This window comes from Aulostomus chinensis, chromosome 9 (genome assembly GCF_037954235.1).
Source record: "Aulostomus chinensis isolate RoL2024-O1b breed Wild chromosome 9, RoL_Achi_v1.0, whole genome shotgun sequence".
Lineage (NCBI taxonomy): Eukaryota > Metazoa > Chordata > Actinopteri > Syngnathiformes > Aulostomidae > Aulostomus > Aulostomus chinensis.
The window spans coordinates 25,550,918-25,575,618 of NC_141328.1; the positions used below are offsets into that span (position 1 = coordinate 25,550,918).

Genomic DNA, 24,701 nt, shown 5'->3' on the forward strand with positions numbered 1-24,701 from the left:
CAGCCAGCGGGCTTAACCAGGGAGCGAACCCTACAAATCAGGAGTGAGCCCCCCCAGACAGACCAGTGCCACAAACAAAGCCAAGCTGCTGCTGAAAGCCATGTTTCACATTCCTTTGGATCCCATCAACAAAGCTGAGAAGAGGATCCTGATGACCGGGCAACCAAGGATCTCCATGGTCTCTGCCCGGGCTTGCCCACTGGAGGGGCCACTCCAGCTTCATCAGAGGCTAGCAGTTTATGGGTTATAAGTCCCATTCTAGAGGCGTAGGGCATGAGGCGCCACAGCCCAGCCTCAATGGTTGGAGGAATCATTGTGTTCTACTGGTCGGCTACTACCCACATAGCAGCAGATAAGACTGCCACTCCAGAGTGGGGCTATGATACAGCAACCACTGCCACAAACTCAACTGACCACCCTTCGGGCATCCTTCATCCTTCACTACATTTTGTCAGTATTAAGATTAGACGGAATGTGAGAGATTCTCGTTGTGTTGAATTGTGGTCACAAAAGGCACTGAGATCATGTGTGTAGGAGCTTCCTGTCCAGGCCACAGCTGCTCTGATGTAATCATTCTTATATAAGCAAAGAGTGTCTCCCCTTCCCTAGCTGTGACAGACAGTTTACAGTCAACAAGATCAAGGGAGTTGGGATCACATGCAAAATTTACAACTAAGTGACTAAAATGGCAGAGGTGACAAAGACATAAACAGAAGAGGATTTCCACGCGTTAGCTCGCCAGTTAAGCACGATAGTAGCCTGAAGCCACACATTGGTTTTTTTCATACAGGCATTATTTTCAGACACCGTACGGGCAGTGAGAGTGATGCCACCGAGGTATTTCAATTTAATAAAGGCACTGACATTTCCACATATTTAACTGCATGTCGGGACTTGTGTACATGCATCGTTTTATTTGGTGGCTACTCATTTGTATAAAATAAGTAAATTGTGTCATACATAGAGCTATGTCCAGCTCATACTGAGGTACAGGACGCCAAAAATTCATATAAACATGGACAAGAGGGCTACATATACATTTCCAAAAAATAGCAAAACTGGTTATAATAACCCTAAAACAATCGTGGAAATACAATTAAACTGACATTTTGATGGAGTAATTTGTATTTTAGACAACAATTGTGGCTGTTACCTGTCTTGTCAGAGTTGCATAGGATGGTCTCCTTCTCGTGGGCCCCGGGGCCATGTCTCATCCAGACTGAGATGGTGAAGGGCTCCTTCAGGCTGGTGCTCACCATGCCATCAGGAACCTTGATGGCCTGGGTGCCGTTGAACTCAAACACCTGGTCACTGTCGTGCCCATTATCGGTGGGCAGCCCGATTGTCCAGTTTGAAGAGCTACTGGGTGCAGGCAGGAGCTCCACAGTGCCGGAGCTAGCCCCTAGGAGAAAAAAAACAAACAAAAAAAAAAGCAATCAAAGAAATTCATTTTAATTTCAATCATTTCCAGTGGAACATCATGCTGCTATTATAGCTCAGAAGTTATTTACCACACAGCTTGTGCAGGGACTTCTCCGAGTAGGTGTCACGGTCACAGCCCTTCCCAATATGATTGGTTTCTAGCTCGATACTGGCTCGGATGGAGGTGATTGGCTCGTCACAGGTCTCCAAGTGCATGCTTGGGAAAAGGGCCAGGCTGCCTGTGCCTGGTTCGTATTCAATCCGCTTATTGAAGCCTGAAAGGGAGGAAGTGAAGGCAGAATGAAAAAAGATGTCCTTCAACACTGCACAGATAAGAGGCCAGCAGTCGATACAGGGCCTGTCAATACTAATTAGGCTTAAAGAAGCAATGTTAAGTGTGGAAAAAAAGGCCTCATTGCTTAATGGAAAGGTCAAGGAACTTTTCGTACAATAACAGTTTGTGCATCAGTGGATAGCTTTTGTTCATCAGAGGGAAAACTAAACAGCAATGGCTGGTGAAGCACAGCGAGTAGAGGAGAGCTTTGATACCTTGCCAGCTGGGTTTGCAGGTGGGTTTGACACTGATCTTCACCAGAACGTCCTCAGAGGCCCGGTTCTTTCCACAGTCGTAGGCAGTCACCGTCAGCTTATACATGTGTTCTTTGCCGTAGTTTAATTTCTCCGTGTTCTTGATGAAGCCTGGACAAATCAGAAGAAAATGATAGTATGAGCGCCAAGGCTGAAATTGATTTTGTAATGCTCCAGTGATGCTAGAAAAATTAGCAAAATAAAACCTATGCAGACGTGCAAAAATCATTCTGGTTGATATGTAGCACATCAATTCATAAGGTGGGTTTCATTTATCAGAGATATACAAACAGAGGCACATTATTTGATTGACATCATAATATCTTTCATAATTTTTTCTATAATATGCTCCACTCATTAGCAAGCTAATGTGTAAATTGAGTCTAACAGGCATGCAAGAGATTAAAAAGAAAGTGATGGAATGTGCTTGACTAAGATCTGATAATATCTCAGGTTCTTTCTTTATTGTGAGCTGAAACGATAATAAGCTACCACAGCTGAGCACCTTCTTTAACATTATCAGTCTAACTTAAATTATATGGTACACGTTATGTGTCAAGCGCAACCAAAACAGTCACGCATTAAAGACTTAAAAAACAAACATTTAGAAAAAAAACACCCAACAAACAACATATTAGGAAATAAAAAGAATGTGGGGAGAAAAAAATGTCCAGACTAAAAAAAAGGTGTGTCTTTATGGTATGATGATGAAGAAGTCAGTGGAATTGAGTCATCCTTTCACCTGAGCCTGGACGTCTGATATCTTTCTTAGTGGAGCTTTAATTCTGTTTCACCAAAATAGATTCCAACCTGACTGGCTGAACGTCATTTCCTTGCCATTAACCCACACAAAAACAAGCTACCTGCAGTACCATTGTTTACACTGATGAAGAGACAATGCCAAGAAAATCATGCACAGTGAAGGTCTTTACCATCTTTGTCGATGGTGAAGGGCACATCAGGGGTGACGATTTCGTAGTTGCAGATTTGGCTGAACTGGAAAGAGCAGTCAGCGTCCACAGCCTCCACCTTCAGGATGCTGTCATACTTCTTTCCCTCGATAACAGTGGCTTTGTAGGACTTCTCTTTGAATACTGGTGAATACTCATTGAGGTCATTCACCTGGATGTGAACAGTGGCCCTGACAGAGACGAATTAAAGTTAAAACACGTCATTAGCTGTGAATGTTCCACTCGGCTTAGATGAGTCTGAAATAACACAGGCTGATTTACTTGTGAGATTTCTTCATGTTGGCACCATCGGGACCCTCTCCACAGTCATACGCTTGGATGGTGAAGGTGTGCTCCTTCTGCAGCTCGCAGTCCAGCTTGTCCTTGGCCCGGATGACCCCCTCACCAGTGGACTTGTCCAGAACCACTGCCTCAAAGGGGACATTCTGCCCGTGGATCCTGAAGCCGCAAATCTCACCTGAACATGTCAAGAGCCAAAAGAAAGGTTGGTCAGAGTAATTGATGGCAGGTTAAAAAAAAAAAAAAAAATCTATCTATCAACCAAAAACTGAATATAGAACACAAAACCACGCAAAAAAAAAAAAAAAATTAAATTAAATTAAATAAATCAGCCACAGGTTTTGGGAGCCAGGGAGTTGAAGTTTGGGGTGGGTGGTGTCTGTGGAGGAAGCTCAAAAGCACTGTCATATTTGGGTGAATATTTTGGGGGAGTAGGGAAGGGGTGTGGGATATTTAGTATCATATAGAAGACAAGTGTCTTTTCCAAGCCATTTGAAAATATTGCATCCAGTCATGCAGGCAGAAAAGATGTGGACAGGCATTTCACAGGAGTACTTGGGATATTGTAAATCAAAGCCATGAAACAAAGCCCAAAACGTAAGTACATAGAGAGCAGTATTTGCAGTGAAGATCATTAATCTCTGTAATGAGCAAAAAATAAAGCCTATCTTATGAGGGTAACAATAATCAACATGAAGAACCAAAGTAAAATTCAAATCAAAGGAAAAGACCACTGAAATACTATGATCCAGCACCAAATCCCCAAAAATTCTGTGAAGGAAAAAAAGTCTCATAAAGCCACTAATATCCTTTTTCATTTAAAGGGAGTCTTTCTGTGTAATTAAGCCAATTAACTACTGCAAAATAATACAAACAAAATGAAATAATAGAGAAATAAACCAGTACAATAGCAGTCTTCAACAAAAAAGTACTGGATGAGAACTGGGGTTAGAAATATCAACTTGCTTGACATCCACATCAAATGACAACTGCAGCCATGCTAATGGTAGAGATTAGTGGTGGAGGATCAACTCAAGAAACCCACTGAGGCAGAGATGCAACAAGAGCAGAGAGAGAGTTTGCATTAGTTAACAATCTCAGCAGCTTTCGTCTGAAGACTTAAATGTCAGAAAAGTCCACAGGAGTCACTGAACCTGCACAGATCTGATGGGTCACATGGAGCCACCGCTGAAACGGTCGATGCCCTTTAGACATTCACACTTTCTGAAAATTTTTAATACCAATTTCCGCTCCAATTGCCATGGGTATTGGAGGTTGTGAAATCATTTTATGGGATTGATTTTACTTTTATTTTTGAATGAGGTTGGACAAATTGCAGCAAAGACAACTCCTGTTTTTAAGCAGCCGTTTCCTAGTGATAGCTGAAAAACTGTTAGGGTCTGCAAACTGCAATGGATGTCTCATGCACAGATATTTCTAAGAACAGTCAGCCCCACATCACACTTTTCATCCAGCTGTTGGAACTCCAAAAAATTTAGGGTGAGAAAAAACGCAAAGTCGAGAAAACCAAATGGGGAGATTACAGAGCATGGCGGGAATTTCTGTGTAAAAGTGTGGATGCTGTTTTGTGTTAGTGGGTTAATAGAAACAACTAAGCACAAGGCAGAAGAAAGAGCCCAAGATCACCTTCTTCAGTGAGGGTCACCTCAAAACTCTCTACAAGGAGGGGAGAGAAGATAAACCCAGATCAGTTGAAGAAGAGTTAGAAGATCAAAGACAACATAGAGGACAGGAAGGAAACATACTCTTGCATTATGCTTTCACTAGGGCTGTAGTCTTCTGGTTGGCTGGTCAATTTGTTGGTGATGCTCGGCTTACTGTCACGAGTAGACAATAGCTTCCTCCCAACAGTCTTCGAAAATTCTTCTCACATTATTTTTCTCATATCATCCAACCCTTGCCTATTACGCACCTCATTTTGTGTAAATTTTTTGTTTTTCATATTTATTTGTTTTAGAAACTATAGCTACAGCCAAGACAACTCAAAATTTGGGGAAAAAAAGACCTTCAAATGGCAAAAAGCATCAATCTCAGGAGTTACAAGTGTGAAATTTGGAGGTCATTTCAGAGTTCTGACTTGACGTCGCAACACCAAACCTTTCTTCCTTAATAAAACCAAATCAATACATATGTTTGTTGAAATTTTAGCAGACAATGTGATGTGATCATGTGCATACCAGTAAATACATTTGAATACATTTCTAATTGTAGCAATACGTGGGATTTAACAGTTATCTTGATGTCTAGCTAATTTCCCCAGCAACTGCCAAAAATTCTACTGCAAGCAGCCTCATATTAACTAAACAGAGGTCATGTGATATTATTTGTTCTGTCAAAATCTGCATCTCAGCTCTGTAAATACTCAGTTGAGGCAAAGCGACTTATTGATCCATATGTTCCACACCTGCTTTATGGCTGAACCCTCACCTTTGTCACTGCAACAGTTTTGTGGGGGAAAAAAAGGCTGTTGCATTCTTCAATTGTGCATCGCAAACAGAGGCAAAGTAAATATTCACATGTTACAATCAACCACTCGATTATCTGAAGTGTCGGTCAAATTTCAGTCGACCAAGATGTCTTTTGGTTGACTACAGCCCTAGTTTACACCTTCAGAAAGTCTCATATTATTTTAGAAGCAAAAAATTAATCTGCAAATTGGAAATTGGAAAGATGAAAATATAGTGAAGCAGATTTACTAATGGACCAGCAAATCCTCTTTGAAGAAACAAGTGAAAAGGTGATTGAATATCAAATACCAACTCCCAAAATATCTCACTTTTTATTATCAGGAAAGAGTTGGTTAAAAAAACTTTATAGATAAGAACTCAGTAAAGAATACATGTTGGGCGCATACATAATTAAGGTGACCTTTTGCTGCTTTGTTGGTTGTTTAAAAACCCTGTCAGGGCCTCCTGTGGGTTGAAACTGGTCATTTGTTTTCACCTACTAGACAATTAGAAACAGAATTCCCATTAGGGGCTGCTGTTCCCGACCAGTCATGCAGTGGGAGTTGTGGGCCTCTGTGCTCACAGCTCTAATGACCAGCTCACACCAGGGCTTTAGGACTTTACACAGGCCTCTCAGCTCGGTCAGCCAGTGTGATGACTGTTGCAATTTACATCTACACTTGCCTGCAGTGGCCATTTTTCTGTTTGTTACTGCAAAGATTCATTGGACATTAATTATAATACATATTACCATACATAAAAATAGGTTAAGAGGTCAATTGTTCAACCTATTTGAACACAGACGCATATATAAAGACATACTAGCTTAAGACTGATACTTTGGGCAACAGTACATCCCTCTAATATGCTCACTCACTCAACAGAGACTGCTCTTGATGCTAAACATTCACCTTTTCACACTAATCTGACTGCGAGCCTGTGATTGGGCGTCTGTGGCCTTTACAGGAACCTTGCTTGTTGGCACAGATGGACCGACTAGAAGGAGGCTGGCACGACAGAGCTGGTCACCCCTGCTGCCACATGAAGCCAGATTGCTGGCTCTGCCTCTCAGGAGGGAGAGATAGTTCACAGGGACACAGCACAGTCCATTCGCATAGCGCCACTCATCAAAAAGGGAGCCCCAGCTGAAAGGAGTGGGAGGACCACATTGTATTCAGCATCAATTTACTGGGAAAGGAGACAAACATCATGGACAGCGCAGGCATATTATTTGATTACCACCCATCAAAAATAATGCATCTCTTTGCCGAGGTCTACTACCTTATAAATTGTGTGCAGATTTCGTCCAACTTTGAGAAGAAGTAACATTTAGCATCTCCTCTCATTGGCATGTGTATGGGAAAGCCTCACTTGCCAAAACAGGAGATGTCATCGGAGATTAAAAAAAACAGTCATATCAAGGGGAGAGCGAGCGCGGACTGTGAAGGGAATAGCAGACAAAAGATCACACAACAACCCATGTGATGTAAAATGGTGGGAAATCATTTCCAGTGCCGTGATACTTTGAATCCTGGCCAAATCCAATCCTGATGTGATTAAACCCCCCAGAGCTAATACTGCCTCGGTGCATGAAGCACATTAATTCTGGCGGGGGTGGGGTGAAAGAGTATTTTGATCTGAATATCAAAGGGGCCAATTTGGACAATGTGGTAGCCAGCTGCATTACAGTGCCGGAATGTCAAAAAATCTCATGTGCAATCATGTCACAAGAGTCTGCAACCAGAAGTGCATACATGAAAAAACCTCAACTGTCATTAAGGTTTGACTTTTTGTTTGACTAATTCACTATCGAGTCAGTGAATATGTTTTTATAAAACACACACACACACAACCTCAAATATATCACAGCGAATACTTTGGAGTCAAAAAAACAACAAAGAAGCATACTTTTGATTTAAAGCAGTGTGAAAGATACTCATTTAGTGTTGTTGTTCCGCTGATGTGAAGCTTATTTCTGTTAAATTTGCAAGAATTATTGGTCTTGTTGACACAAAATCCACGAGCAAACAAATGTTGTTCATGAATACCCTTGAAATTCAAATTATTCATACTTGAAGAGTTTATGGGCATCTGTCATGTGTAACACAAGCTCATAGCTTTAAAAGGTAAAGTTGTTGGTCTGTTTTCTCTTTGATTTATTCAGAGCTGAGGAGAGTAGCTCAATGTACAGTGGAACTGCAGCAGCATTCAACCCCCTCCCTCACCTGCATAGCGAAGAGGAGCATCTTTGTCCAGTGCAATGAGAGGAGGGTCCAGCAGCACTTTGTCATCATTTTCTGTCACAATCCCGTGGTACGTTGTCTCAATCCATGGCTTGTGCTTATTGACTGTGAAGAAAAAGAAAGACATGTAACTATGACTGGCAATCAAAAAAATCTTAAACACATTCTGTCCTGAGGTCTTCAGCCACTTTTTTCTCTCTCACCCACAACTATTAACTCTTAGCATTTTTTCTGACCTTTTGACAATGACATCCATGTTTTTATCAAATTACAAGTTTGCCATTACACACATCAAGGGGAACCTAAATGTCTTCATATATTTAATAAATGAAATCAGGATCAAAAACTCAGCTAGTTTAGTATTAAGGAATGTAAATCTGCTGCTCTAATGCACATCATTCCTTACTGATGCTGTAAAATTCAGCTGCCATGAAGACAACCAGTTTCAATGTGACCCATTGTGTTTCATCTGACAGCGCCACAATCATATCATATCCCTTGATAGGTTTTCACAAGAACAATAACAGCAGTAGGTGACATTAAGGCTAGTGAATGGAGCAGTAGGTGCCCAGTTTATAGCTTGCTGCAGAATCCCGGCTGCTGGCAGAATGCTGTTGTAGCTAGTGGCTGCAGAAAACCTGCAGTGAGTGACATATTTGGGCTGCTTTAGAAGAAAACACTGATGCAGGGGAGCAGCGGCTCCGTTATAACCAATATGTGCTCACGCTAGAGTGCAGAGGATAGTGTCCCTGTGCTACTGATCTGCAGCAGTGATGCTCACCCGGGCTGAAAGCACACTGGCGGGGAGTAGACACTTTGTAAGAGGACACCAGAACAATGACACATCAGAAACACCGTAAGCAAGTAAATCTGAATCATATACTGGATGTAATCTGGAATAGCCATTCTTAACCCAGGCATAATATCACTCAGGGCTCAGGACTGCAACATTACATAAGTGCTTTGTGCATTGCCTATTTACCACAGCTTCACTCTACACTACAGTGTTTTGTCACAGAAAAACAGCCAATATACATTTTTAGATGCTTTTCTTAATTATTGAGAAATTTAAAAAAAAAATATATATATATATATATATATATATATATATATATACACACACAAAACTTGTTAAATTCTGTACACGTGTCAGGTCCATTTCAGTGCCAAGTGAAAACTTGATTCCTCCAGTGTGGCCATGTCTTGCATTCAAGCTAATCCAGCCTAACAGTGTTGCTTCAGAAACTCAATGACCACAATGCAACAAGCTCGACCCAAATAACTGGGATGCATATTAATTGACAGGGTTCACTGTGGTTTTTCTGTGTGATTAAATCCACAACAAATTTATGACTTTTTAAAATAATTAATTTACATACCTGAGGAGAAATACCTTCTCATAGTTACACTATACTTATTTAACAAAAAAAGATATGTTTGCTATGTGGCCAGTTTGTAATATCAAACCAAATGCTGTGAGTCCAAAATATTCGTGCTTTACTAGAAGGAACAGATAAAGTGTATTTCTAATCTTCAGAGGAGATGTAGGTGTGTTCCCCTCGGGCATGATGTTTTGTTTTTATATTAAGATAATCCTGTTTTATTAGACTATGGCATACGATTTAACTTTAATTGTAATATCTTGATTGTGTTCAATAAGACAGTCAGTTGATGATTGTTTATGACCAATCGGGAATATTTTTTTGGTCTCTAAACTACGTTTATGCTTGTTACTGTAACAAAGTCTTTTTCGTCATTTTTCAGAGGTTTTTTTTTTTTTTTTTTCAATCATCATGGCTAATCGTCATCACTATCCTCATTCGGCAAGCATATCTTTTAACTTAGGTATTGTACATCAATTTGTGTCAATTCCAGAGCAAGAGCAAGACAGGCATGCAACACGCCAAGTCACACCATGTCCAGCAAAGTGCGGCTCATTCAGCTCTCAGCAGGCACTCTTTTAAAACGTTCTTAACATTCATGTTCAAGGACAGCAAGTCAGAGATTGCCTGCAATCACATTAGAGCTGTACCACCCAGTTGTGTGCTTACCCCAAGTTCCAAATGCATAACATGTGAAATGTTAACAGTGTGGATGAGGACGAGATAAGCATCATTGCAGCTTGTTACAGTTATGACAGGACAAAAAACAAACAAAAAAAAAAACGGCTTTGATGGGAAAAAGCTGCATCCCTTAAATAATACGTAATCTAATGTACGAAACGGCAAGCTCGCCAAATAACTCACAACAAACCGAGAATTGGTTTCACATGACCAAACGCTGCATTCTGAATCTGGCAAATTAATAATGGATCCATCCATCAGTGATATTGGCTATAGTGAGCCATACTGTTATTACTTGTCAGATTCAGATTCAGAAAACTTTATTTATCCCCGTGTGGGGCATAAAGGTTTTTTTTGTTTGTTTGTTTGTTTCAGATGTCACAGTTGAAACAGCCGGTGGCATAATATTGGTCTCTGATGAGGGTGTGCCTGAAAACAAAGATGCTGCTAATTTGCTCTGAATACCTCTGCAACTAAAGCTATGACCTCCAGTTTTCTATGTTTAACAGCTGTGGGTAATCTAATATATTGTTCACTTAAAAATTCTCCCAAACTTTAAAAATAATATGATGGTATTTCTTTAATTTACACGATTCAGACTAAATGAGAGTTAAACTTTCTTCCATCTGTGAGCCTTTACAGGAAAATCCATGTACAAAATTGAATCAGCAGGCCTGCCATGCAGCAGATAGCCCCAGGATCAGGCTTCCTTCATCATCTCACTAACAGGAAACGGCCCGACGTTCAAGAAAACTGCAATTATATTATTCTCCATACAGCAGCCAGAAAAAGAAGAGAGCGTGCAAAAGCATAAACACATGATAAGAGACGTTTTCAGGGGTCATTTAAAGTCCCTCAGCTAAATCCAATTCCAGCAAATTGAATTTCCAGCAAACGAATAGCCATTTGGGTAATTATATAATTTAGTGTAATTCTCAGTGATTACACAATCAATGACAATTAATTAAAAGAGCTACTTGGACAGAATTGGCATAATATGAATACAATGAAATAAATAAAATTAAGGAAATACACCCTTAAACCTATGATGCACAAAGCCTAAATGTTCTAAAATGCATGTGAAAGCCATGTTATCAATACCTCCTGTTTGAACAGGAACCAAGTTATCCTTAAATGTAGATCCCTAAGCTTTCTGCTTAGATCCCATCCTGTCTGATAAGAATAATTTGCTCTGTTTGACAGTAATTTGGGTTTGATCAAGTCCAACAAATCATCTCTGGCAAGCGTCTCATGACCTGAAGGGAAGTGGATGTCTTTAGACAGATTGCAAGGCCAGACTACAATAATCTGCTTGAGCCTTCAGAATCACAGTTGGTATTAGCTAGGTCACAAATGGGCCTCACATTTGTCCAATAATTGCTGATGGCCTACAGTACAGAGGTGAAATAAACCAGTACCAGCACTGACTGGGACTGGTACATGCAACATTCTGCAAGCCACTGCAAATTTATGAAAAACATTTGACCAAATCCTGACATGAGATAATAAAGGAGGTGATCTGCTTGTGCCCTTGTTGTTTGGTCAAATTATACGTATTTTTTCAAATCATCTGAAGACACTATATCCATGACCAGAGCAACGATCTCCCTTTCACCAACAGTGAAAACATCTTACCCACAATTATTTGACCGCACAGGCAAAGAAGGTGTCACAAAATATCTCTCGACAATCCTACACCTTACTTAGCAAGAGACATTAACCACGTACAAAAGTTTATTGGCAATGTTGGAATGCACTTAAGTGGACAGAATATGTATAAGCCTTTGCATACGCTGCATGTGTTTATAGAATAAATATTAGTCTACAAAATCTATTGAAATCTTGAATATAGTTCCGACATAATAAAAAATGAATAAGATTATAGAGGAAGACTGACTGTTAATGCAAAGTAAAGCACGATTTTATTCAAAGCGTGAAATTCTCAAATACACTGTGTGAAATTGCCAACAAGACTCCTTTGACGAGACAGTTCCATCATTCTCCTGCAGTGAATGGGAAGAACATTTGTTGTGCTGTGACCCACTTTGCAGACATTTTGCACAGAGTAACAAAGACATGATTTGCACAAATGCCAGCTCCATTATTCACAAAAAAACAGTTGATTTATTACATATGATCTATTGTACCTACAGGAAAAGATTACCATTATAAGGGAGAGACTGAATTTTGAGGAGGGACTCTTTTTTTAAGGGGGGGGGGGGGGAGTTTAGGATGGAAAGAGATTAAGAAGGGGACTTTAAAAAAGGAGCCGCCTGCTAAAGCTTTGAAGATGTTTAGTGTGGAAGACTGGCATTTTCTTAATTTGACCTAATTAGAAAACCAATTCATCTAATGCAATCTACACTCACAAGTGGTCCAATTAGAATCAAAAGCCTCAGTTCTTCACTCACATAAAAGCAGAGAGTTCAAGATGAAAAACCAACATTCAGATAGACACCACGGACATGCTGCAGGAGAGGACTTGAAGTACTTGTGTTTGTGCACCCACAGTTAATCAATAAATGTCTTAATAGTAGTAGAGTAAATCAAGTAAATCAAGCCTATTCTATTAGGCAAAATGATGGAAGGTAAATAAAAACCCAAGTTTTACTATCCTTTGACCAATGTCCTGTCACTCATGCTTTTATTTGCTGTATTAGCTTGCTAACCCTGTAGCTTCAACCTCGACGCTTGAGGAGAAGTTAATGACAGCTTATCCGTAAATTATACAATTAGTTGGAGTGTGACTGTGAGTAATATTATATTGATCCTATTTCTAGAAGACAGCAATCCTTGGCTTCAATACTGGATTCAGACACGTACATAGAAATATGGGAATAATATGTGACATTGGCCAGCCTTATGTTGCAATAAATAATAATTTCCTCCACTGTCAATGTAAGACACAAATGTACAAAAACAGAGGAAACACAACTTTTACACAGTATCTAGCTGGAGAAACCAGCTGGGAATGAACCCAGTGCAAAGGTATAGAGCAAAAATCCATTAAGAAGCCTTTGAGACATGATGATGCATCAGAAGCTGGGGACAAACACTCAGATGGTGCACTACTGGACCCCCTCGCATCTTGGCAACACATTACATGGTATGGAATCCTGTTACACAGCAAATAAAGCCAGTGACATTTAATCCTTTAATGGGATGCCTCCATTTCATTCACTGACAAGGTCAAGCGACTAGAAAGACATCTAACAAAGAAATGAAGGCTGCCTAAAGCAAGCCACTACCAGGTTGGGGCTGCATACAGCTAGCAGTACAATACTGCAATGGTGTGAGCACAAATGTCTGGCACACATCTGGAATCCACTTCCATAGATGATGTACAGAGAGTGGACTCAGATGAGAGAACGAGCACAAGTTACTGACTTGAAATACGGGTGATATCTGTCACAAGTGACAAAGATTCAAGTACTTGGTGTGATGTGTGTCTCTGCCACCCTCACAACCCCACTCTTGAACTTGGGGACATTTTAAGAGAACAACACTGTAAAATAAACAGGTTCATAAATTATGAATGCTCAGCCGTGTAGAAATGGGTAAAGACTGGTTCGTTCCCTCTAAGATGAGTTTTCAACCTGCTGCATTTTTGTTGTATTTGCACACTGTGTCTGCGAAATATGACGACAAAAACTTGTTTTGCCATGGCGGGATAAATCAGTAACTGTGATTTCAATTTCTAGTACAGCAACCAAGATTAGAATTGCAGACATGCAATTACAGAAGTACAGATGAGACGAGATGGCTGTAATTTGTCCCATAGCCCAATCCGTTGCCAACAGAAACACTCTATAATTGTGCAATTACTGTATTGTGACAAAATCATAACATGTACAAGGAATTGTGGTAGTTAGCTGCTGTGTGATTCCCCTAATACAGGGTATTGCACACTGAAGGCTTAATTGGTGTGTTTGTCTTCACTATGAACACATTTCTGAGGATTTTCAAAGCCAATCTTTTAGGATCCACAAACTTTTAGTGCCAGCACACATTCAGTAGTGTAATGACCCCCAGATAAGGGGGAAGCATTCATATGGGTATTAAAAAAAAAAGACATTCTATGGTTGCCCAGCTCGTGTATTGAAGGCTAACCTATACAGTTTGACCTATTAACCGTGATGAAATACTTCCTGAATGAATTTTAGGACAACAATAGGTCCTGTTAATCCTGAGATTCACCAGGACGGCTGTACATTCTCTCTCTCTTTCCCTCCATGCCACTGCTTTGATGTTTCTCCATCATTGGTGTGTGTGTGTGTGTGTGTGTGTGTGTGTGTGTGGGGGGAGGTGTCATTCTGCCTTTTCGGTGCTATGCCATGTACTGAAACAAATACAATGATTCCAGACTGCTCAGACGCCAGTCATCAATACACCACAGCTGTCGGGACTGCAGCATCATCACTGCAGCAGATGAACAGAGTGGAATTATCAGATCATGCCTGAGAACCTCTGAGGGTGTGTTGTGTAATGATGGTGCAGCAAATTGTCAGGCCTGTGACGCGTGCTAAAGCTCTGCTTAATTGATTTAGCTCATATTTTACATTGATGGCTGACAGCCTAGCAAGAGTTCATCTTCTTTTATCACATGCAAGCTCTACAACATCCTGCTGTGGGAATGCTCTGCTTTTGGGCAGCCCCTTTGTCTTTGCAACCAATTTCTTACTTGAAGACCTGAGTGGTTATTGGATTTGACATTACAAACATTAAAATCTACCAACTTCTGAAATCTCATAGTGACTGCAAATATTGCGAATTTGAAATTATTTGCAAAACGGAATAAATAACAGCCAGTCTGCTTTAAAAGAAGCATTTGCAGAGTTTATTCTTGTTTTTTTTTGCTTGTGTTTGATGGCTTATAATAAAGCCTCTCTGTTGCCAGGTTGGTATTCATATTTGTCCCATTAGCTAAGCAGTACACTGAAGAAAGGAGAAGGAAGCGTCTGTGCTCTTGTGATAACCAGACCTTGAGATGTTACCAGGGAAACTGCAAAAAAAAAAGAAAAAAAAAGAAAAAGAAAAAGCTTTGAAAAAACTCAAAAGTTTAAAAGAGAAAATTGTTCACAACGCAACATTTGCACAAACTGCACTTAAGTGTGTGAACACTAGCTTTCTTTTTTCCATCACCCAACTTTGGACTTCTTAAAAGATTCCAACGTGTTCTCCTGGTAGACAGGTGTTCATTCAACAACCAGCACAGAGCCCCTTCACGGACGCTTCAGGCATTGCTGATATGGCAGATATTCTCAGTAGAGACGGACATGAACTGCAACCAAATAGGTGGAGGTAGGTGATGCATACAAATCTGAATAAAGGAATAACTTCAATTATGCTGAAGTGGCTCTCTTAATTCCATGGAGCAGGAAAAATCAAGGGACAATCTCCTCACATTCTGAAACAGTGGGCACACTTCTTTGTTTGTCTTGCCCTAAAAGCTTCGAGTGCGTTGACGCGAGCCATCGCCATCACAGACTGGGACCTATTCTAGCAAGACTTGAAAACCCTGGAACCCCAGACCTCAGGGACCTCCACTCTCCAAACATCACATTCACACAGGAGCGCCTTAGTTCGCCTGCCAGGCAACAGCATTTGTTTGTCCTCTACGCAATCCCAACCGCCCAACAGAGAGTACACACCCTCTGCGACCATCGAGCTCCTCTGAGGAGGGGGTTGGGAGCCACAGAGCCTTGAATGCAACTCAATCGCGTCTCTGTGTGCATGGCACAAAAGGGCCAGTGAGAGTGAAGAAGTAGGAGTGAGACGTCTAGAGCTCAACCCAGGCGTTTGGGTGGAGCTGACCTGCAGCTCTGGGACAGCAGGTAAAGTACTCTCTGGTTACCTGTTTCTCATGAAGCCTGAACGTTAATGCTGACCCGCCCACACATAAACAGCTCTGCAATGCCATTTATCTCTAGAAGAAGAAGAGCCTGAGGGAGGAGGTTGACGTTTTATGAAGGATTTTTTTTTTCCCTATTGCATTACAATATCATCTTTTGAATTACTTATACTGGTACAATATGAGCACAAATGAATAAATAGTCATGTTTTCTTCATATACAAATATTTTTGTATTACTGTATCAAAACCAAGAGCTTACGTGAATGTAAACTCCTTTCACAGAGGCCGACACAACTTCCTGTCTTCTGGCATGACTTAATATTCACTACTGAATGACCCATTCTTGACAGTTCACTGACTCCATTTAGCCCATGGATGCACCAGTGAGAGGGAAGTCACCACCGCCCCACATCGGGTCCAGTATTCTCATGGCTGATCTTTCAAGCACTAAATGGCAAATTATCAAAACGAAATGCTTCACCAATTTGGCACTTTCTGGAGATTATCTCACACACACACACACATTCTTGTGGGACTTGGGTCATGATCCTTTGAACAGGAATCACATTGTAACATGCTAAGTTGAGCCCCCGATCCTGGCGTCTGGGCCTAAAAAGCCCTTTGTACCTCTGAGGGGAAAAAAAAAAAATCAGTTAACTTGTAAAAACAGAGCAAGGGCAAGTCAACTGTTATTCAGGGCAGTGCAGGGTAACACATCTGGTCATGGTTCTGGTGACACACACACTCTCCACAGAGGCTGTATTTACTTTTCAAACCTGTTTTTAATAGCGCTGCAGATTCTCCTCATTACACTGATCAAGCAGGCTATATTTCATTCTGAATCATCTGTTTGTCAGCAGGATCCCAGCAACTACAACACAACTTCATATTAGAGTTGCAGTAAAACTAACAATGAGTCAAAGAACCAGTGTATAAGCTTGCTGTGGATAACACTGGCAAGAGGATATTTACATATAATTACTTAGAGACTGGAGCTGGTCTACATTCAATGAGTCACTATCAGTATTAGTTGATTTATGCAGATGAGAAAAAAATCTTCATGTCTTTTAAACTGTACCAATGATTTCAATGAACAAGGCTCTAAGATGCAATCAAGATTGTTGCAAATGGGCCTTTTCTGTTTGTGCAAGTGAAATGGCATTCACATGTGCGTGCATGATGATCATTTGTTGTGATGTCCCTCCACCATTGCGCTGGAGCACAGGAGTAATGACAAAAATGAGCAGGGAGATGAAAACAGATCACCCTCTATAGTTGTGAGTGAGATCAGTACTCAGCACGTAGAATTATAAATCAACCATTTCTGTTATGTCAGGATTTTTAAATTTCTCACCATAACAAAACAAAAACTACCTCACGACACTTTCCAAATAGATCAGGTCTTTCCAGAACTATACTAATTTAGTTCAAACAAAAGAAACCCAGCAATTCCCGAGGACCAAGTGCTTCGCAACTGCAGCAATTAAAAAAAATAAGAAGCTTTTTAACAGGCAGAGAAGTTGGAGTAGACCCCGTCTCAGCTGTAGGTGGATATAACCATCTGTCTTGACTGGCAGGGGTGACAGTTCTGTGTTAATTTTTCACCAGTAGACTTTTCTCTCAAAGTGCTTTCACCATTCCCTCCTCTGACTGCACTGTATTTGAGTCTGGGCACCTTTATTACTTCAGCTTTCCATACTATTCAGACCCTTGCAGAATATCTGGACCTTTTAAGTCGTATGAATTGTGTTCAAGGACTGGTTATGTGGCAGGACTAAAATTTGTAGATCTGACTGCTGAATATCAAATAAGTGACATACTGATGAAAGCTTGTATTTTCCTTTCTCAGCCAGCTGATAACAGCAGTGAAACACCACAGTTTGATCTGAGTCACAGGGCGGGTACACAAATTATTTCAGCTTTCGTTAGCATTGCAGGACACGACATGTTTTGATAGAATCAACTGCTCTCAAAGATGTCTCTTCCACACACATTTTACAGCCAAAATGTCGGCAAATGTGTCGTCTTTCCCAAAACGCAACCATCTAACAAAACTCTCTGTGACGCTCCAAGTGACAGGAGTGACCTTCTCCAACTGACCTGACCTGACAACTAGAACTAAAAGGAAGACTTACATTTTCTGCAATTCCCACATTTCTGACATCACAAACAAGCACTTTACATATAGCATAATATCAGTGATAAACCACAGGAAACTGATTCAGATCAGCTGATTCGAAAGCAGTGTTGGAATTTCTTTCAATCTTCTTGCAAGTTATTGCTGAAGCACTTTGTTTCATTCTAATTTACTTTGAGCAATCAGCTTGAGTTCAGGCTCTCATGTTCAGCTCAACGATGGCACCAGTCCATCTCGTACATGAACACATCTCATTTATAAAATCTGCAACTTGGTATTTATAAGATGAAATAAAACAAAGATATAGGTCACTCAAACAGTGGGTCCTGATTAGTCCGTTCTCATAAATATGTCCCTGGACCTTCCCATTTCTCAGGAAATATTACTTTCATGGACGTTGGCAGACGTATGCGCTCTCCGAGTAGACTTCTAGTTAATAATGTAGTGTGTGAGGACAAACAAGTGTGTGAACTGACACTGAATGATGCCATACAAGTGTTTTGGAGCTGCATGGGAGAAATGAACAATGCAATCATTGTGTGCATCCACATAGTTTCTGTTTGTCACAACAACGAAATGACATGTCACACAGATTGTTCACAGTTTAGAGGCTAATCTAGGAGAAAGTCTCAACATTTCTGTTAGTGGGAGTTTCTTATTAATAAACTTAGTTGTAATGAGAATGTTTTCAGCCAAGCACATGCTGTAAACCTGTAATCGTTTTTGATAGCATGCAATATTTTTTCATATAAAAAACTGGGTCGCCGACCATCCAACAAGTGAAGGAAGTGTATCATATTTACCAAAGGAGTTTTTACGTTGGGTTATTGTAGAAAATAAGCTGGATGAAGAGCTAATGTTTCAGAGTACTAAATGTATTGTTCACCAAGGAAATCTTAAAAAAACAACAACAACAAAAAACAGGTTAAGCTACAATAAAACAAGACCTTGGATGCATCCCATCAGCATCACCACCGCTAGCTTTGCTTCTTCTGTCTCAGGCGAGATGATGTTGAATGTCTGTGACAACCTCTGTAGTTTCATTTGACAACTTGGGGACAAGCGCCACTTTCACCACACAAAATTCCCACGAGCGGTATGAGTGTGTTAAAATACCCTCAGCTAATGTTAATCACAGACCTCATCTCAGGTATTTAACCAAAACTCATTCAAAAATCTCACCGACTCCATGACGAGGCAACTGGACTCTCAACAGTGCTATTACTTCCAGTATTTAGGACGCATTCCCACATCTGTGTGAGGAGAGCGCATATGTTAACTCAGCACCACACAAAGCAGGTCATCCAATTTGTTCAACTAGAATCAGTTAATTCGATGATGAAGGAGCCAAGAAACTTCCCAGAAGCCTGCTTTTCCTTTGTCTGGCTGTGTGTGTGCATGCGTGTGTGTGTGTGTGTGTGCGTGCGCGCGTGTGCGTGCGCGCATGTGCGAACGCACAGAGGAAGCTTGTGCATCTCTCTCAGAACAAATGTTAAGAACAGGGGGACACCCAACAATCACGCATGACAACATGGATAACATATTCAGAACAAGCAGTACATACCACTGTGGCCAAGAAGAGAAACTGAAAGTGTGCATTAAAAAATAAACATTTACAATGATGATATATGATAAAGCCTCAACAGGCCGACCTCTCTGTGTTTTACGGCGTTAGACACACCAACATGTGCCTGCAAGCAGTGTAAATGAACATGCAAGTGAGATTTTTGTGTTTCAAAATCAGCTCCTCCTGGGTTTGCTGCTGCAGTGTCATCAGAGGAAAAATGGCTGTGTATGTGATTAACGAAGGACGTCTGTATTCGCCCGAATGTGCTAAGAATCTACCTGAGACGTAAGATCATTTATAGAAATATACAAGAGAACAGCAGACAATCTACAAGGGGGAGGGGGGGAGCATGTGTGACAAGAGGTGGTGCACAAAATAAACCAGCAGTGACCTTTGGTAAATTAAAGATAAGCCCTCACCCAGATGGTGATTTCACAGGTCTACCTAGGTGATAAGAGCAGGAGAGCCAGCAGATCCGCTTCCCAAACACACACTTGGCTCGAACACAAATAGCCAGATTCACACACTAAACAGGCAATTTCATTTTGATTTATGCAAAAATAAATTGAAAAACATAATAGGGTCTTCGCCAGAAGTACCTTCTGGCTCAGGCCCTAATTACAGATATACAAAAGGTAGTCTCATAACACTGTCATGCATTCTCAACTGTTGGACATGGCAACAGGAAAAAAATACGGCTGGATTAGAAGCCCCCATGCAGTCTTTTATAGCCACTTCCTATTCACGGTTTTTATTCTGTTCACTGTGCATAAAACAAGGGCCTCCAGGGCTGGTGAGTGCCCAGGCGTGTTGATATACACCAGTGACCAGTATGCACCTGCCATCACACACCCAGAGACAGGAGGCTGGATTGAGCTTTTACAGTAAAACAGTTTTTAAATCCGTGCGAGCAGGGTGCTCGTGTCTGGGCACTGTGAAGCAGGGAGGTGGACCGCCCTGCAGCAAAGACATGATGTTTCCTCTTGTGTGTCCATTGATAATGACATTGTTAATGTTGAAGGCAATCGTATTTTCGCTCCTTATAGACCAGACCCCCCCCCCCCACCCACACACACACACACACACACACACACACACACACACCCCAAAGGCTGTTTGCTTCATCCAGTGTTCAAAGCACACAGTTTTCAATCCAGCCACAAAACCGGGGCTCCGGAGGAGGATCTGCAATGCGTAGCCACATAACCTCGATCCCGGTGGAGCCTCAACGCTGCCAAACCGTGCGCTAGGCCTGAGATATAAACTCGAGTGGTTTTATCATAGTGTATCTAAAATCTGCATTCAAAGAAACGTTTAACTCGCTTACATAAGCATTTTTATTCCAAAGAAGTAAGGAGGTTGACAAGGTTTGAGAAAAACCTTACTAACTCTGCAGAGGGTGGGATTATTTTATTTTTTAAAAGCGACTTGCTAAAAATAGCAAAAGTAGATGACTTACAGGAGTCGTTTCGTGGTCTTGATATTATCTAAAAAGTAAGCTTTAATACATTTAATATTCTATAGATGTCATCGTTATAATTAAAATATGACATGAAGACGTGACTTTGGCGTATTTAAGGTTAAAAAGGGGGACCGGACATCGCGGGATGCACTTGCTGCTGCTGCGGCGGCTCCAGGGCTGACCATCCCTGAGCAGGTTCCTGAACATCCCTCAGGACCGCACCACCACCAGCAGCTAACCTTTCCGCTGTAACCTTCAACTGCCGGGCGAGCGGACACCCGGGAGGCTCCGTAGACTCTCAACACTTCATTTCCAGCCAACAAAGAGCACTGGCCGGCGTCTACTGGCACACAGAGAACATTGCGGGTATAAATCCCGGCTTACCTTTAGCCGCATCCACCGCACATAACAGTCCGAGGACCAGTCCGACAGCGGATGCAAATAGTTTATTCCTTCGGAACCGCATCCCGACTTCGAGTTCAACCGCCGCGAAATAAAAGTCAACCTTCTTCTTTTCTCGTCAGTCAGGCGGGAGTGTTTCTCTAGCAAGAAAAATAAAATCCAGAAGATGAGTGTCGGTTACCACGGTAGCTCTAAGATGGCCGTCGTCGCCAGCCTCGCGCTGCTGCTATCCCTTCAATCACCGCTTCTCTCGCAGTTTTGCAGTTTGATGCGTTCACGGGTTGTCGGAAACTAGCCGTTAACGCTCAACTGACCCGTCGTTTTGTCCAACTCCCCACCCCCAACCCGTTCGTTCTGAAATTACAGGGGATCTGCAAATCACAAGTCTGAAGTTAGAGCCCCATGAGAACCAAAGATAATATTACCTTTATCGGAAAATCAGCTGGACCACCGATCAGTGCAGGGGCCAAAACTGGATCACATGGATGGTGGAACAAAGGCAGACACATCTTTTGTGAATAAAATGGCTTTGCTCTGTATGTCCTTTTATTTTCTCACTTGTAACCAAACAAAACATCCTTGTCACCCTGCCACATGATCATTTATTTAAAAATAATTAATATAAGGGATCTACCTATTTAAAGAGAAACATCATAAACTGTTATTTTGAGTAAGAATTTGTCACTGTTAATAATTCCATCCATTGTCTTCCGCTTATTCCTACACATTAAGGGTCGTGGGGGGGCTGGAGCCTATCCGAGCGTCAACGGGCGAGAGGTCGCCAGTCCATCGTAGGGCCAACATAGAGAGACGAACAACCATTCACACTCACATTCATACCTACGGTCAATTTAGAGTATTCAATCAGCCTAGTCCCCAATTGCATGTTTTTGGATGGTGGGAAGAAGCCAGGAATACCTGGAGAGAACCCACACAGACACAGGGAGAACATGCAAACTCCACACGGGATCTTTCTGTGTGGACCTTCTTGCTGTGAGGCGACAGTGCTAACCACTGCACCACCGCTGTCAATAATTGTGTTTATTATTTGTTTTGATATGTTTTTTTTTTGTTTATTTCTCTCATTTACATCTGGCCAGCAAAACTGAATGTTATGGTGAGCTAAATTTAGGAGGCCCTAAACTGAACAAAGTAATCCCAAAAAAACAAAGCTTTCTTCTTATAATGCAAAATATTCACATCCAAAGAGCAATATTGACTGGCCTGACATAGCAGAGGAGAGTGTGATGCAACCATTTTAGTGTTGCAGTGTGTTTATTCTGTATAAAAAGAAAAATTTAATCACACAGCAAATGAGGGGCAAGATTGTATTCCAACAATGCACTCAGTTCGTAAAGATGGCGAGAAATTATGGATTGATTAAGTCTCAGCAGCTCATTTATCATAGGAGCAAAACTGATAACTGTAATCAAACTACCACAGTTAGAAGATTGTATGCTTTTAAAACTGTTTGATCAATATACCATTCACCGTACTGATGTATGATGTTGAACTAATGCAGGGTTACACGCAACACGTTGCATGCTTGAGATCATCTGTCTGCAGGCTACAGCTGGAAAACTAACAGCTGCATTTTAATCGCTTGCGTCACTGAATGGATCTTCTGTGTTTACACCCGCAAGAACAAAAATCTCTGAACCCCCTTTCGTAGAAAGACTTAAAACAGAGCATACCAGTCACCTAAACAGTTCCCTCGGTTCCTCAGTTCCCACAGTGATCAAACCACACTTGTTTGTAGAAACAAGGTCAGAGGGAAGTCTGACAAATCACTTTTTATAGGCCAAAATATGTTTTGAAAAAGTCTGTATTGCTAAAACACAGGCCAAGGGAAGTGCCCATTCCCCCACTGAGGGATGAACAAAGGTTTAGTTTAGCTTAGCTTATCTTATCTTACGTCAAATCTGATCATTTGTGCTGTATCTGACTCGAAATACTGCCTAATTTACTGCTTTGACTTACAAATAAACAGACCACCTCCTCTCACCAACTGCTCTTTTTATTTGCTCACATTTTATTTTCACCTGGACACATCTTAAAACACAGTTTCTGTGAAAATGACCGATAACTACAGTTGTCCAAAATTCGGGACTCAAGCGGGGAACTTGAAGGCAGCATGTGTCCAACGATGGCCAGTGACGTCAATACTGTTATTGTGGGAGCGCATGCAGCCAGTTTAGACACTAAACTAGTCAGAGGGAGGGGAATAAAAGCTTTCTGGTGTCACAAAGGGGCTATGAGGCAAACTCGGCACAGGTGATGATGGGACACACGTCTACGATCATGATAACTTGACATAATACTTCCATCTACTGTTATGGGCCTAACTCTGAGGTTTCTGTTTGCTTACGAACATGAAATATTATATTTAATTGTAAACGTGTACATAAGATCCGTTGTCCTTTCTAGATGAGAAGTTTTAGTCATCAGATTTACAGGATGTGGAGGGTGCATGTGCAGAGCATGCTGCCTTCAGGTGTCTGTTTGGAACAATAGAATGATTCCAAATTATTATATTATGTTGTTCCAAATCCAGACATTGCTAATGTCACAATGTGACAAATCAAAAATGTGTGAAGATGCATTCGTGCCTCTGCTGCGAGAGGCGTTGAATGCTCAAGGTTTGTCGCGTTGAAAAATCCTCCCAACGAGGAGGAGACTCGTACCTCGTTCAATTTAAAGTGACCGTGATATCGATCATTAATGGGTTAACCACAGTCCTCGAAGCCAAACACACAACATCATGTGCATGGCTGCGAGAGAAAAGCGAAGCCTCGAACCGCGACGGTGGATGTTGACGCGGGGAAGCTGCGATCTAATCAACACATCAACAACCTGAGACAGAGCTCGCACCCTGAGGTGTAACGACGCGCCACAATCAGAAATCTAACAAGTAGTCCGTTTCGTGCATGCTTTGTGTGGTTGCCATTCACGCGGTTTTATCATAAATCAAGAAGGCAAAACACATTTGAAATGTCCTGGTGTGAGTTTTTACATGATAACAAATAAAGACTAAGCGCCGCAGTGATTAGACCGCAGGAGCCTGAATAGCAGCAATTAAGACGGAGAAACGACAGAGGAAGGCCTGTGAGGCCAGAATGAAGCGATGAGTCTATAGGGACCATCAGAGCAGCGGCAGAGCTGGAGCACAATGACTGTTTGTTTCCACTTTGGCACGACATGAAGTGACAGAGAAAAAGTGGAAGTGCACCCCCCCTCCCCCCCCCC

General features: G+C 41.4%; 1 protein-coding gene across 4 annotated transcripts in view; it reads right to left on the reverse strand.

Annotated features, from left to right (window-relative positions):
- Positions 1–21,725, reverse strand: part of clstn1 (calsyntenin 1) — a 30,483-nt gene extending 8,758 nt beyond the window's left edge. For 2 of the 4 annotated variants that reach the window (XM_086214563.1, XM_086214561.1), the window contains exons 1-7: positions 21,438–21,724; positions 7,954–8,076; positions 3,243–3,438; positions 2,943–3,151; positions 1,972–2,121; positions 1,512–1,697; positions 1,154–1,402 (exon numbers count right to left, since the gene is read on the reverse strand). In XM_086214563.1, coding sequence (XP_086070689.1) covers positions 1,154–1,402; positions 1,512–1,697; positions 1,972–2,121; positions 2,943–3,151; positions 3,243–3,438; positions 7,954–8,076; positions 21,438–21,519 — 1,195 coding nt within the window. In that variant the 5' untranslated portion in view covers positions 21,520–21,724. Of the gene's footprint in view, positions 1–1,153; positions 1,403–1,511; positions 1,698–1,971; positions 2,122–2,942; positions 3,152–3,242; positions 3,439–4,907; positions 4,938–7,953; positions 8,077–21,437 lie in introns of all 4 variants that reach the window. The other 2 variants (XM_086214562.1, XM_086214560.1) reach the window with 2 other exon arrangements.
- Between the last annotated feature and the right edge of the window lie 2,976 nt (positions 21,726–24,701).